The 14214-nt window shown below is 44.1% G+C and overlaps 1 protein-coding gene across 5 annotated transcripts in view; it reads left to right on the top strand.

Annotated features, from left to right (window-relative positions):
• Positions 1-12216, top strand: part of HERC2 (HECT and RLD domain containing E3 ubiquitin protein ligase 2) — a 1676463-nt gene extending 1664247 nt beyond the window's left edge. For all 5 annotated transcript variants that reach the window (XM_086934186.1, XM_086934185.1, XM_086934187.1 and 2 more), the window contains one exon: positions 11151-12216. In XM_086934186.1, the coding sequence (XP_086790312.1) occupies positions 11151-11423 (273 nt within the window). In that variant the 3' untranslated portion in view covers positions 11424-12216. The remainder of the gene's footprint in view (positions 1-11150) is intronic.
• Positions 12217-14214: the final 1998 nt, after the last annotated feature.

Below are 14214 nucleotides of genomic sequence, written 5' to 3'. Positions count from 1 at the left end.
AACATGTCGAGTAAGGTGTCATACGAATTGGAATACTACCCCCTCGCCAATTCTGGCGACGGGGGTAGCATTCCACCCTTCTAGTGGGACACGACATGTACATGTACCTCGACGGACACGACATGTACCTCGACTGACGCGGAGCCTCAGACGACGCGCAGGGGGGGTACTGCTAAGCAAACGTTTCCAGCTCCAGTCTGACGCCTGGGGATATTCTAAGGTAAGGAATCCATCACTAACTAATGTCTCTTACAGATATATCGTTACACAAGTAGTAACTTGTGCGACATGTACCTAACTGTGAACCCCGGTTAAAGTTAAACTCGAGCCTCAGCATCACAAAATGGATGCTGCCACCAGACACAAGTCTGACTTCCTGCTGCTGGGAGTCCTTCCAGCGAGGGAGGCTTGAACAAAGGGTTTCCTGCCTTGGGAGGTGCTAGCACCTCCCCAGACAGGATTTTGTGTATTAGGTAGGACAGGCCTGAAAGTAATGAGACATGCCTGGGGCACACAAGGTGCCCTGTGCATACACCGGCTCAAACCAGTTGCTGGGGCACTCCAGCCCCAGCCCTGGTGCGAAACCGGACAAAGGATAAGGTGTGTAACCACCCCCCTTCCTGGTCCCACCCATAGGAGGGACCTAGTGATAATACAGCCCCCTTTAGCAGGATAAAAGTAGGATCTGGTCCCATTCCAAATCAGATTATTCTGAATTGATTTTACAAGAAGAAACTCTGGACTTCGACGTTCTGCTCCACAGAAGACTGAAGAAATCTTGTGGGCAAGGAGTGTCCACCCTGCACAAGCAGGCACCATTAAGCGTCCAGCGGCTTCACTTTGTCGTCTTCCCTCGAGGATCCAGACTTCAGAGCCCGACGAGACCCGGATTCCCAGACCCCTCCGACCTCTACATACATCTGCAGCACAGCTGATATCCGTGGGTGCGGCGAGACACGTGGGACCGGCCATCTTGAAGAAACTGCACTTCGCTTCCAGCACAACTTCTGAGGTATCCTCGACTAAGTGCTTTGGGGATTGAGAAGCCCCAGCCCCGAGCAGCTCCTGCACAGAAGATCAGCCCTCCAGCATCCACGAGATCTGCGTGGGGCCCTTTTGCTTGATTGCTGCTTGACGCGTTGTCTGGTCACTTGCCGGCTGGCTAGTGGCCTCCTAGACGACGATCCTTGAAATCCACACCGCTGGTCTGGTTGCTCCAGACTGGCCTTTGCTTCCCTGCAAAGGAGAAGCACCCCGGACCCTCCTGGTCCGCACCAGACGCTGATTCCACTCACCGTGTGGGTTGCCTTTGCCAAGGCCTGTTGACGCCGAATCCGGATCCAACACCGCCGACAGCGAGAGCCTGCGTGGGACAGCTCGTGCCTCCATCCTGGTCGTTGAAGACACCAACTGGTCCACGTGGCTGCAGAGTCAAGCGTCCACTCTTCACCTGATCGCAAAGACCGCATCTGGTTCCTTTCTGGTTCCACTCCAGTCACTGGCTAGTGACTTTGAACATTGTCCCCTCTGCTTTCAGGTCTTCAGCTTCCCTGATCCACCCTTGGATCCACCCGGACATCTTCCTCCTGGTCGCCTGCAGCATCTTTTCTTTCAGGCTCCATAGACTTCAACGCAGAAACCCGACCCGACTTCGCACCTATGCACCCGCAGCCCGTGGGTGAGGTAACAAGAGCATTTCGGTGCTCAAGGGTAGATTGACTCTCCTAGTGTCCAGATTCACAGTCGTTTTAGTCCTGACTAGTCAGGATTGTCCGTACTCAACTTTTTCTTGAACTGTACTGTCCATAGACGTTGTTACGCATCTCGTGTGTGAGTTCACACTCTGCACACGCGTCCCATAGGCCTCCTATTACTTACCTAAAGTTAGGATAGTGTAGTCCCAGCGATCCTACAGCCTCTGGACAGCTCCATTCCTTCTATCGACTTCCTTATACCACTTGTTTAGTATATGGTTTGTTGCGCCCCTAGGGCAACATTGTAACTCGTGCAACTTAACGTATTTTTCTTAAGAGTCTTGTCATGTGCTTAGCCCTCTGACCTCATAAAGAGTTCAGAGGTGTATGTTAGTTAATAAATATCTTGTTTATTTTCATAACTACCTGTGTGGTGTCCTTTCATTTGGTATTCAAGGGGTTATATGTGGTAAAACAGCTGGCTTCACATGCCAAACGTGTTTAGACTAAGACTGCTTTGTCCATGCTACCATTAGGCTAGCTGGTCTATAAGATTGACTTACAACCAATCACCATAAGGGTTGTTTGGACTGATACAAGGTGATCACTAGAATTAGTGAGCATCATATATCGGGCCAACTTCTCACACACCACACTGCTGGAACTTTCTGTAGTACCGCACCAAAAACTGTACCTATCTCCACACCTCTTAACCCAGAACCATGGAGAGATCAGACACCTGGACCCAGCTCAGCTCAGCTCAACCTTAACCTTCCTCCTGACTGCATGAACGTCATTAAAGAAGCTAGACGCCCAACCACTAGAGCATGCTATGCAGCTAAATGGAAACGCTTTGTAATATATTGTCACAACAACAATATCAATCCTCTAGATGTGTCACAAAGATGTAACTTGGCCTACACGTCTATCAGACTGCATCTTGCTGCCATAGCAGCATATCTACAAAATAGACAGCATCTATCACTTTTCAGAGTACCTGCTATAAAAGCATTCATGGAAGGACTTAAAAGAATAATTTCTCCCAGAGCACCACCTTCACCTGTGTGGAATTCAAACATTGTTCTCACACGGCTAATGGGACCTCCCTTCGAACCTTACATAAATGTGAACTACAATTCTTAACATGGAAGGTTGCGTTCCTAGTAGCTATTACTTCTCTACGGAGAGTTAGTGAATTACAAGCCCTAACCATTCAAGAACCTTTCCTGCAGATGCATCATAATAAGGTTGTTCTCCTTACTAATCTTAAATTCCTTCCTAAAGTCATTTCTCCCTTCCACCTCAATCAATCTGTGGAACTGCCCTTTTTATTCTCGCAGCCACAAACCGTCGCAGAAAGAGCGCTCCATACCTTAGATGTCAAAAGAGCGTTGCTATACTACATTGAAAGAACACAACCCTTTCGTAAGACCAAACTACAGTTCGTGTCTTTCTCACCACCACATAAAGGCAACCCTATATCAAAATCTGGGTTAGCTAGATGGATTGTCAAATGTATACAAATTTGCTACCACAAAGCTAAACATACCTTATCTGTTCCTCCTTATGCCCACTCTACAAGAAAGTTAGGGGCTTCAATGGCATTCATTTTTAGGGAACATTCCATTATATGACATCTGCAAAGCATGGTCTACACCGCACACATTCACAAAAAACTATTGTGTAGATGTGCAAACTAAACAGCAAGCTACTGTGGGACAGGCTGTACTCAAAACACTATTTCAAATTACTGCAACAGATACTGGTGGTCGCCGCTAACAGTGAGCCTGCTGTATAATCTATGCAACAGTGTGTAATCTGCAGCTCATGTGCCTCGAACGGAAAATGCTACTTACCAGTATGCATCTCTTCTTGGCATGTAGAGCTGCAGAGTTACACACGCCCACCCGCCTCCCTGGCACCCTTTATCTGTTCCAGTATTATCTTAATTAGATACAGCTTACATGGACATCCTTCCTTTTCTTGCAAAGCTCCATCATTTCCCTAATGGCGAAAAATATTCTGAGGAGGGTGCCGATGCCCGTGCGCAGTGTGATCCAAAGGAGGAGTCACCTATCTCGTGACTTCCAAAGAACTTTTCAGGACAAAAACAAGTGCAAACATCCGGGCCCAACACTAGATGGCGATGTATGCAACAGTGTGCAACTCTGCAGCTCTACATGCCAAGAACAGATACATACTGGTATGTAGCATTATCCTTCTGTCTGTTGAGATGTTCGTCCCTTGTTGCACTCAGGGAAGGGTCTTCGCTTAGCTTGTGGGGCTCTTTCGTGCTGCTTTTTCACTAATATGTAAGCAGTGTCTAATTCTGTCTTTTGCTATGGTATCTTCCACCATCCTCCTCTTTTATTCACAGATTTTTCATCTCTCGAAAACTGTTCCCCTACTTTCACAGTTTTTTGTTGGTGGCTCTGCGTTGTGCCGCAGAAAAGTTTCTCCGAAGAAAACTGATGTCAGTGCGCCGGGAGGGACTTATATGTCCTTGCTGACCTCACGTACGTGGACGACGTCAGGGCGGGGTCGTGTGGAGTCATCCCGCTGCAAGAAAAATTCCAGATCCAGTTTGACGCCTGGGGATATTCTAAGTTAAGGAATCTGCGGCTAGACAACGTCTCTACCAGATACATCGTTACCGAAGCGAAGTAACTCGTACATTAGTTAGTTATAGATTCCTTACCGCCCCGCTCATTCTCCCTGCTCTGGGAACTGATTTCTAGGGTTAAGGACATCCCTCCAGGTCCCTAGTTTTGTGCACCAGTGGTCAGTGTCTTGCATGGCTCTGCGTTTCTGGCGCGGAAAGTCGTCTACAGAACACGCACAAGGGCTGCGTATAAGTAGCTACTGCAACGTCATCCCAGCAACCACGACACCAACAACAAACGCGGAGCCGACCAACACCATCTTCCAACACGCAGAGGTACTGCTGGCGAAAAAACTTTTCAGATCCAGTCTGACGCCTGGGGGTAATTCCAAGGTAAGGAATGTATAACTGACGATTGTTTCTTACAGATATATCGTTACCGAAGGTAAATAACTTCTTTTTAGGAGTTTTTTTCAACAGTGAACCGGGCTAAATATCTTTGAGGCTGTCATTGTCACATATGTCGGAGACATCCACATTTGACAAATATCAATCCTAATCTATTTTTCTAATACGTCATTCCTGCTATAACCTCAGTCATGGGAAAGCATTACCTACTTGAATGTAAGCTGCAATGGTACATAGCCTATTAGGGAACGATTTCGGTCTCTTTTGTGTTGACAATGATTTCCACCATTTTGAATGGCAGTGCTTGTTGGTGTGAAATCTGCTCTACAGCTCAAAAAGCTTGTCAACAGATTGGTTCCAGTGGCCACTTTGACACCATATAGCCCTTGTATAATCCTGCCCCATTATAGTCGAAGTGTCCCTGCTTTTCAGTAGGTTTTGTTTTCAATTAATTGGTCAGTTGGATTTTAGTTGAACTTGAGTTTTTTTCGACAATAACGTGTTATAGCACAATTGGTTTTTTTTTACACATATATGTGTTTTATTTTGCGCATAAAATAAAACGTAATCATTAATAAAAAAGCAGCCACATAAACAAGCAATCATTTTACTATCTCTACTTAAGCAAAGATTGAGAATAACATGGTGTAGGTTTTTTTTTCATTCTTTCATGTTACTGGCTTTCTAATTGACTTAATTGGCGTTTGGTAAATCAGGTGTTCATAGGTCTTAACTGACCTGTTGGTTTCAAGGGGCTTTTTTCCTCCAATGAAGCTGCTGGTGATGATTTTCAAAAAACAATTAAGAAGGCTGGAAGCTCCAGTATTAGTCTTTTGGCTCTCTGGATTCGTATTTACCTGAAGCCCTCTGTTTTATGTAGGTGCTGCCTGCATTCACTTCAAATGACTTATTCTGTGGTGAAAGTTTATCAGTAAAGACCTCCCTCTGTTGTTATCTCTTAAGTCTTTCTGCGAATGTCATGTTAAACAGATTCCTCAATTCTCAATGGGTCTTTTTTTCAGTTTTCTTTCTTAAGGTTGGCATTTTTTTAATGTGTAAAGCAGTTTTTAGGTCTTGCCTAGCGAAAGCAGCGCATACCCTGCTCTCGCTATTGCGAGTACCTTTTGAATCGATTATACCGAGGGATTGCTTGCACACATCTGCATGGACAAACATGGCTGCTCTTGCCATTTGTCCATAGCAGACAGCATGCGCGTGTCCGTAGTCCATAGGGGCTGTGGACAGCCCAACGCCATTTTGTATTTTGGTGTCCTAGCAAAGGGAATGCTTTTTCTTGTAACAGCGTATGTCTATGCGCTTTTACCTCAGACAACTGCGGATGGTAATGTTAGCAAGCGGGGTATACAATGCAGTGTTATTGAAGACCTTCTAAGCACTTCACCTCACAGAATCGGTGGCACTATATGGGTCACAAGAGAGTTATACAGATTGACATTATGTAGTGGTATATGGTCATGGGCGTCCGTGCGGGAGCCAAGGAGGTGCGCTTTGGAGTGAACGGATTAGTCCAGCTCGTACCTGGGACGGGCAGTGCCACTGTAAGACTCAACATCCCTGGACCTGTGATATGCCGCCGCTGCGGGCGCCGCATGTACCACACATTTACGGTGCATGGCTTCCACATAAGAGAGCTGGCCATTATTGTATCCCTAAACGTGCGAACATTGTCAGTTTGACATTGACTACACGTAGAGGGACTCTAGGTTTCTATTTGAAAATTTAGCTAACATTTGGACCTATAAATTTTATTTTGTATAAATTAATTGAATGCGTGTAAAATGTAGCAATGCCCGGGGAATTCTAGTAAAGGGAACACCCATTGGCGAATCACTAGCGTGTGGGATTGCTGCATTATTTATTACTGACTTTGACGTGGTACTTTAACTTTGGATAAAAATTATCATGAATTCTAGCACCAATAAACCAATATTGGTAAATATGTGGGCTACAAATAATTCCTACCATACAATGTGCATACAGTATATTTAATCTGGTGCTTTAATCTTAGGCTGTTTTAAAGTATTCTGATAAAAATCGAATCGGTGCTGAAGACAGCCTTGATTGGTGTTGGATCGAGGACCCCGAAGTCTGCACAGAGATAAAGCAGCCTGTCAGAAAGTTTAGCGTTTTCCCTACAGGCGGTGTATGTTGGCCTTAGGCAGGGTCAGTCACATGACTAAAGCAACCAATAGCCTGCAGGTTGTTGTCAAAGATAGAGCGGTTCATACGCGGACGCCGTGCTTGGCGCTTTACACCCTCGCTTCAGCAGCACTTCAGGGCTCATTGGTGCTCGGCAGTCACAGCTAAAGTCTGCATGTGTACCACTGTTACTAGTATTAGAGCATGGAGTGCGCTGCTTTTACTGCCGCAGAACCCGCACGAGAGGTGGAGAAGTTCAGACTAATAATTATGTATGATCATCTTATTAACCAGCGAGGGAGCTCAGTGGGTTAAATGCTCGCTGGTGACGCCTCCGGTGATGAGTGGTCAGGAGTCCGGTAAAGTCCACTCACTTTGTCATTCTCGAGATATTAATGCATTGAATACAATTAAAGTTGGAAACTTTCACAGCTGTGAATGACAGCACTTAGAAACGACTGCACTGACATGAAGCTCCATAAAAGTGATTGTCTGAGGGTTGACTGTAGATAATTTTGCAGACTACCAAATGGGACTATTAAACAACCCATGTATCAAAGTAAATGCGAAATATTAGAATAATGCGAATTATTATCAGTGCTGGTTAAAGCTGGACTCTCCGCTTCTAAACGCTCACGGACATTAGCTTACTCAAAGTGAGAATAATTTGAAAGGGCTGTTAATACCGCAGCCGTGTGCTGCCTCTGTTGTAGGTGTGTGTGTCTTTTTAGGGGGAGCTGCGTGTTTGGGGGGAGCTGTGTATGCGCATGTTAGGGAGAGGCTGTGTGTGTGTGTTTTGGGGGAGCTCCCGTGTGTTGGGCGGGACAGGAGCGTTAATGGTTCGGTGAGTGTGCTGCGCCTTTACTCTTCCTCTTTGACATCCGGTTCATGTCGTCTCAGAGCAGGCTCGGCAGTGTACCTGGGCTCGGCATTGTACCTGGGCAGAGCAGGCTCGGCAGCGTACCTGGGCAGAGCAGGTTTGGCAGCGTACCTGGGCACAGCTATTGGCTCTCATCTGGGCAGAGTATATAGACAGAGCTGTTACTTTTCAGATGCAGCCTTTTATCCGGGAAGAGCTTTTTGCTCTCAGACCAGGCAGGACAGGTTTAGGAGTAAACCTGGGCAAAGCTGGGGAGAGGATGTAGCTTAATGGCTAGAGTGGTCGGCCTCGAAGCTGGGGACCCAGATTCAAGTCTAAGCAACGACGCTGAACATTCTGAGATTCTGGGCAAATCACTTCATCCCCCCGTGCCTAATAAAAATAATTGTGTCCTTCTGTAACGAAACTGGTGCTCATGTAAAGCGCTCGGATACCCGATGTCTCGGGTCTAGTTTGCGCTATCTAAATGCTCTTTAAAACCAGCATTAACAATGCAATAGGTCTCGCCTTTTATTAAGTTAAAGCTATTTGCTTTGCTGTACAATACCATTAGCAAAGCAAATGGCTTTAACTTAACCAAAGGCGATACCTGTTGCATTATCAATGCTTGTTCCATTACCATTGGAACTGCGGAAGATACCAATCAGGATTTTCATCCTTTACACCATATTTGTGGTATTGTAAAAAATGGGTCTGGGTCTGTCACAGAGCTCCTACTATTTGGAGGTATCAAACGTTCCTCTTGTATGATTTGAAGGGGTATGATAGGGCTGCATTCCTTCTTGCTATGAATCCTTTGTAACTCCTAATGAAGTAGAACGGCTCCTGTCACCTCTCACCACCTGTAGTTTCTGTGGCTGGCTTAAAGGGTGGGGGTTCTTCCCTAGGGTGTTGAGTTAAATGCATGTTCCTAATTACTGTGTTCACTTTGACTATATTGGAACTCTTAAAAATCGGTGTCATCCTTGGTTTATTTAACTTAGTTTGTAGTGCATGAGCTAAGCCCAGTTTTAATGACTTGGCTCTTGTGTGTGTTTTTTTTTCTTTAATGAAATCTCTTTATTGATTTTATATTTTCAATACACATAATTTCAGCATGCAAGCAGCACTGGACTTCGATGTATATCATGGATACGGTACACGTATGCATTTATGTCCCAATTACATTATTTAGACAATAGGAATATGATAAAGGAGTCGGGGGACATAAAAGCAGGACAATAATTATAACCATAAAGTGCTAGTTATCTTGTGCATCAAATACGTTATTGCACGTCTATTACTGTCTGCCTTTACATGTATTTGTATGGAGACATAGTGGTAACATCGGTACTCGTAGATGGCCAGGTAGTGTCAATGGATTAGATAAATTAGGCAAACATAATCAAGACAATTGCATAAACTAACTAAATGAACAACTAAACGTTTAACAGATGCTCAGCCCATAGTGCCCTACCGTTTTCAGATTTGAATTTGTGTGTCGCGCTTATCGGTGTGTACTAGTATCTTTATACAAGCAGATTGTATGCTATCAGTCAAAAGTGTCGTGGTTTACACTCTACCCGACTCGTGAGCATGTTAGGTGCTCACAGTGACTTGACCCTTGTTAAGGCAGTTTTGAATGTGTTCTTTGAAGTAAAGCATCCTAGTTTTTGTCATTCAGGCGAGGACCAATTCATTCATAAAGTGTTGTATTCCACAGAAGCATTCTGAGGTAGTTGTGTCTAAATGAAAGATTATTAGCACCTGCCCTTCAAAACATATTTTGGAACTATTTTTTGGTGCTGTGATAGCAGCAAATCCTAATTAGAATGTTGTCATTCAGGTGAAATGATTTCTACCAGACCTCTCTAGCTGGGATGTGTTCAGTTCTTCCTGTGTGTTTTTTAGGCCTTGTCAAGCATCTAATCCCTAACTGTCGATCAAAGAGTATTTTTTTTCACGTTTTTCTGATTTATTTCTTTTAGTTATTTTGATGACCGGGTGATTTAATATTGGCAGTAACTAGTATATTTTGTTGTATATCAGATAGTTATTGTTTACTTGAATTAAGGATTGCACCTTGTTGAGCATCCATATTCCAGTTGTTTTATGTTCACTGAATAATGCGATTTGGCCACTAACTTAAAAGCTTTTGTTTTTTTATCTACTGCCCTTGGAATGATTGCTCTCTTGCTGAAGGACTCTAGTGCTACTGCGTGGAAGTGTGCTGAGTTGTTTACTGTGCATCGAATTAAGCAAAAGGAGCCACGACAATGGCAAACGTGATTATATGAGCTGGTCACAGTTTTCCACATACCCATGACCATTTCGATTACCTCACGTCTGAATGCCATCATAATTTGCCAGCTTTCCAAATGTATTTATTTATCGCCAACCACTTTGCATATGTTTTCACGCACATTGCTTGGATTTCAACGGCTCGTTTTAGCCAAAATTGGAAATTATGAACATATATCAGTGGCCCAAGCAAGCCCTTTAGATAATTTCAAAATAGCCGTAAACACGGAGGTGTACTCTGATCAGATTCCTGTCTTGTAGCCAAGCTAGGGTGACAGCCTGGGATTGTGTGGGTGAATCTAGCCACAGGTGTCAATGCCCGTTCCCTTGGAACATGGATGGTCCCCTACCCTTTACTTGGCTTTTCCCTCATTCTCTGCCTCTACTCCCTAACCATTTCATCTCCTGCCTCAAAATTAGATTTTAGAGAGCCAGGACAGGAACTGTACAGTTGCAGAAACTGAGGAGTTACATCCACTAACTTCTTAGAGGGAATCTTTCACACCACTAGGTGGCAAACATGACGAATGAAGTGTAGCAGACGTTAACGTTTCCTTGAGTGTCTCTGACCATGGTTGTTGTTGGCATATCCGTTGATGTTTTCATTATGTATGGCATATGAGAGTGGGAACAGGATGTTTAATGCACCTTAGCATTTTAGTCCATCGTGGATTTCTTGTTGACATTGAAAATATATGCTCATACCAGGGGATGTCGAAATGGTCCTTATTAGGAGATCAACTTATGAAGAAAAGTAAGGTTCCTTACCTGTAACTTTATGCAACAGATACACATTTTTTAGGTTGGGAAAATGTCGAAATATACTCCTTGAGCAAGTGGATTTATTTACCGGTATTATAGCTTCATGTATTGATTCTTCTGCCTGCTTTAGAAGTTGCTCGGTTTGTATTCGAAATAACAGCCATATGCCCATACTGTGTACGTTTAGGTTTATTAGTTGGCACACAATGCATTAATTGTACCTGATCTAGTAGCCAGTATCAGCTGGATTATGAATGGTTCCCTGGGACATTACCTTCTAATCAATCTTCCCATTGTGTTTTGCTTAGCACAAAGTCAATAAAGTTCTGACGGTGAATTGATTCACATATTTTTTTCTCCACAGGTTTTGGATAAATACAATCCTCCAGACCACTTTCTGCCAGAATCTTACACATGCTTCTTCCTGCTGAAGCTCCCCAGGTATTCCTGCAAGCAGGTGTTGGAGGAAAAGCTAAAATACGCCATTCACTTTTGCAAATCAATAGACACCGATGACTATGCCCGAATAGCATTGACTGGAGAGCCCGCCGCCGATGATAGCAGCGAGGACTCAGACAATGAAGATGCCGATTCCTTTGCTTCAGACTCCACTCAGGACTACTTAACCGGTCATTGAAGAGAACAATTCTCCTGTGGTCGAATTGTTAACAGCATTGTGGGACATCTGTAGCCCACGGTTGCACGAAGAGAGGACAATTCAGAACTTGGAGTTAGTTGAACAACAAGGCAACAAAGCTTCATGTGGGGGATTTGTTTGTAGGAGTAACAATGTAAGCCCTCTAACTTACAGACTTTAGTTCTACATATGGACATTTCTTTAAAGAGTTAAGGGGATGTGTCACTTCTTTTAGCTGTTGCACTACAATTATATCTTTTGTGTTTACTGAAAGTGTTGTAAATGTTTATGGAAAGCTGTAGTGCAGTGCCTCCAGCAAAAGCGGCATACCGGCCTTTGAGATTGTGGGTGCAATAGAATTCCTCCTCATTTAGTGTTGTGTTCTGTGCATCTTCTTGATTGTATATTGGCAAAACCACGCACCAACTGGATAGTATTATATATTAAAAATATTTCAGACATTTTACAAGCAGTTTATTTAAAAGAGATCACTTTTGTGAACTTAACAGTATTCTTTAAAGTACTTCATTGACAGCTAATTAACAGGAAAGAGGGGCATCTGTTTGTTTAACTCTGCCTCCATTGTCTATTTTAATTTCTGCATTATGCGTCTCCGACTGATTCCTTCAAATATCATCATAATTATCATGGGAAGTGTATATAGTAAATTTGTGCCATTGTAAATGCAAAAATATAATTTCCCTCTGAATAAAGCGCCTGTTACAAGCTGTACATACTTATTTTCTGTAGACTTATAAACCTATGTATATTAAAGTGTCTCGATGCTGCCAAACCTCGACTTGGTGTTTGATTGTGGGATGGTTATTTCGCCTCGCTGTTCACAATACTGAAGTTATGGACTCTTTATGGTGGGGTTTAGTAAAAAATATCATTCATATGGATAACTGCAGGATCCTCACCTGTAGAAGAATCCCCAGGTGTCAGACTGGATCCGGAAAACTTCAAATCTGTGATGTCGCCAGTAGAGGGCGCTTGAGTCAGTCTGTTCAGGAAGTGATGTCAGGCAACACCCCCAAGACGATAAAGTGACTGCCCTAGAACATTGACATCAGTTCCCTTTTTTCAGTGCCTTTGACACAGATCCACCAAACAGAACAAGTAGCCAGTCAGGTTTACTTTTTTGTAATTTGTACACACCCAGTGTACAAATTACAAGTAAGTACGGAGTGACCCACTGTGTTGTTTGAAAAAAAATGTTTTATTTTATTTTATTCAAATTTTTCATTGACTTCTTTGCATGTCCTCAAAAGGCACAATTATCAAAACAATCAAGCATACATTCAGAAAGTAATGTGCCCAATATATACAAGTGTTGGATCTGTACACAATCAATACTCAAAATTCAAAACACCAAAAACAAAGATATACACAATTAAATTGATACAATAAGAAACATTTTAAACAAACACCAGTCCTTCAAATTGTATACCAGAAGACAGGCGGACAAGGGGATTCAGAGATGCTGCCTGCCTGTCTAACTATGCCTGTGATTGGGTACTTATAGGATTGAACAACTAGGGGTGGTAGAGTGGTATTATTTTAATCCCTAGTTGCACCCTTCTTCCTTGTCACAGGCTGGGGGTCAACGCGTTTCGAACCACAAAAGGATTGTGGGTTCTCCTCAGGACAGGGACTGGATAGATCCGTAGCTGCAGGTAGCACTCAGGGGCTACGAGGGTGGTGGACAGTCTCACACAGGATGGAATTTCTGAACTTGAGAACGAATGTGGTACAGGTTGGAGATTCGAACGCCCGGTAGTTAATCCGGAGATCCGAGTTAGACACTGGCTTCATTAAGTTGAGATCATTCGGTAAGTGAACTGCCTTCGTTTCTGGACCTCCGGCGTCTGGCGTGTTAGAGATCCGGCGCCAAGATCTCAGACGAGTTTTCCTCCCTGTAGGAGAGTAGGGTCTGCAATCCTATGGTCACCCCCGATTTTTGCTTTTTGCTTCACTGGTTTACGACTTTCCCTGGCTGTGGGCCTGCTAATCAGACCCACAGCCTAGCTGTTCTCTCTCTAAATTGACAACCATGTACCTTAGGTGCATTGACCAATTGGTACTGGGCCACCTTATCAGTCCCTGTACAGTGTACTATAGGTACCCAGGGCATAGGTGTACCCAGGGCCTACCAGGGGCTGAAGCATGTATTATGCCACCCCTGGCTGGCCATCTAAACGTACACAACTGGCTGCACGACAGCTGGGGCAAGGTGGTGTAATCACCCTTTGCTTTAGATATAGTTACCTATATCTAAACCTAAAATGGACACATATATTCCTATCAGTCACTCCTATGGCAGGCCTTATCAATCCTGAAGGCAGAGTGCTTGGAATTATGTGAGATGGTGCTCTGGCATGAGCTGAGCCCGTTTGCAGCTTGCGGAACCAAGTCCTAATAGCTGTTCCCTGATAACGCTATACCATATACTCTTAAGTGCATTATAATCCTCGCGGTTAAATGCTAACTTTGGTATAGCATTATCAAAACATGTCGAGTAAGGTGTCATACGAATTGGAATACTACCCCTCGCCAATTCTGGCGACGGGGGTAGCATTTCACCCTTCTAGAGGGACACGACATGTATGTAACTGTGAACCCCGGTTAAAGTTAACTCGAGCCTCAGCATCACAAAATGGATGCTGCCACCACAGACACAAGTCTGACCTCCTGCTGCTGGGAGTCCTTCCAGCGAGGGAGGCTTGGACAAAGGGTTTCCTGCCTTGGGAGGTGCTAGCACCACCCCAGACAGGATTTTGTGTATTAGGTA

The sequence above is a fragment of the Lissotriton vulgaris genome, chromosome 8, assembly GCF_964263255.1.
Source record: "Lissotriton vulgaris chromosome 8, aLisVul1.2, whole genome shotgun sequence".
Taxonomy (NCBI): domain Eukaryota; kingdom Metazoa; phylum Chordata; class Amphibia; order Caudata; family Salamandridae; genus Lissotriton; species Lissotriton vulgaris.
This window is presented reverse-complemented; position numbering and strand designations above follow the sequence as displayed.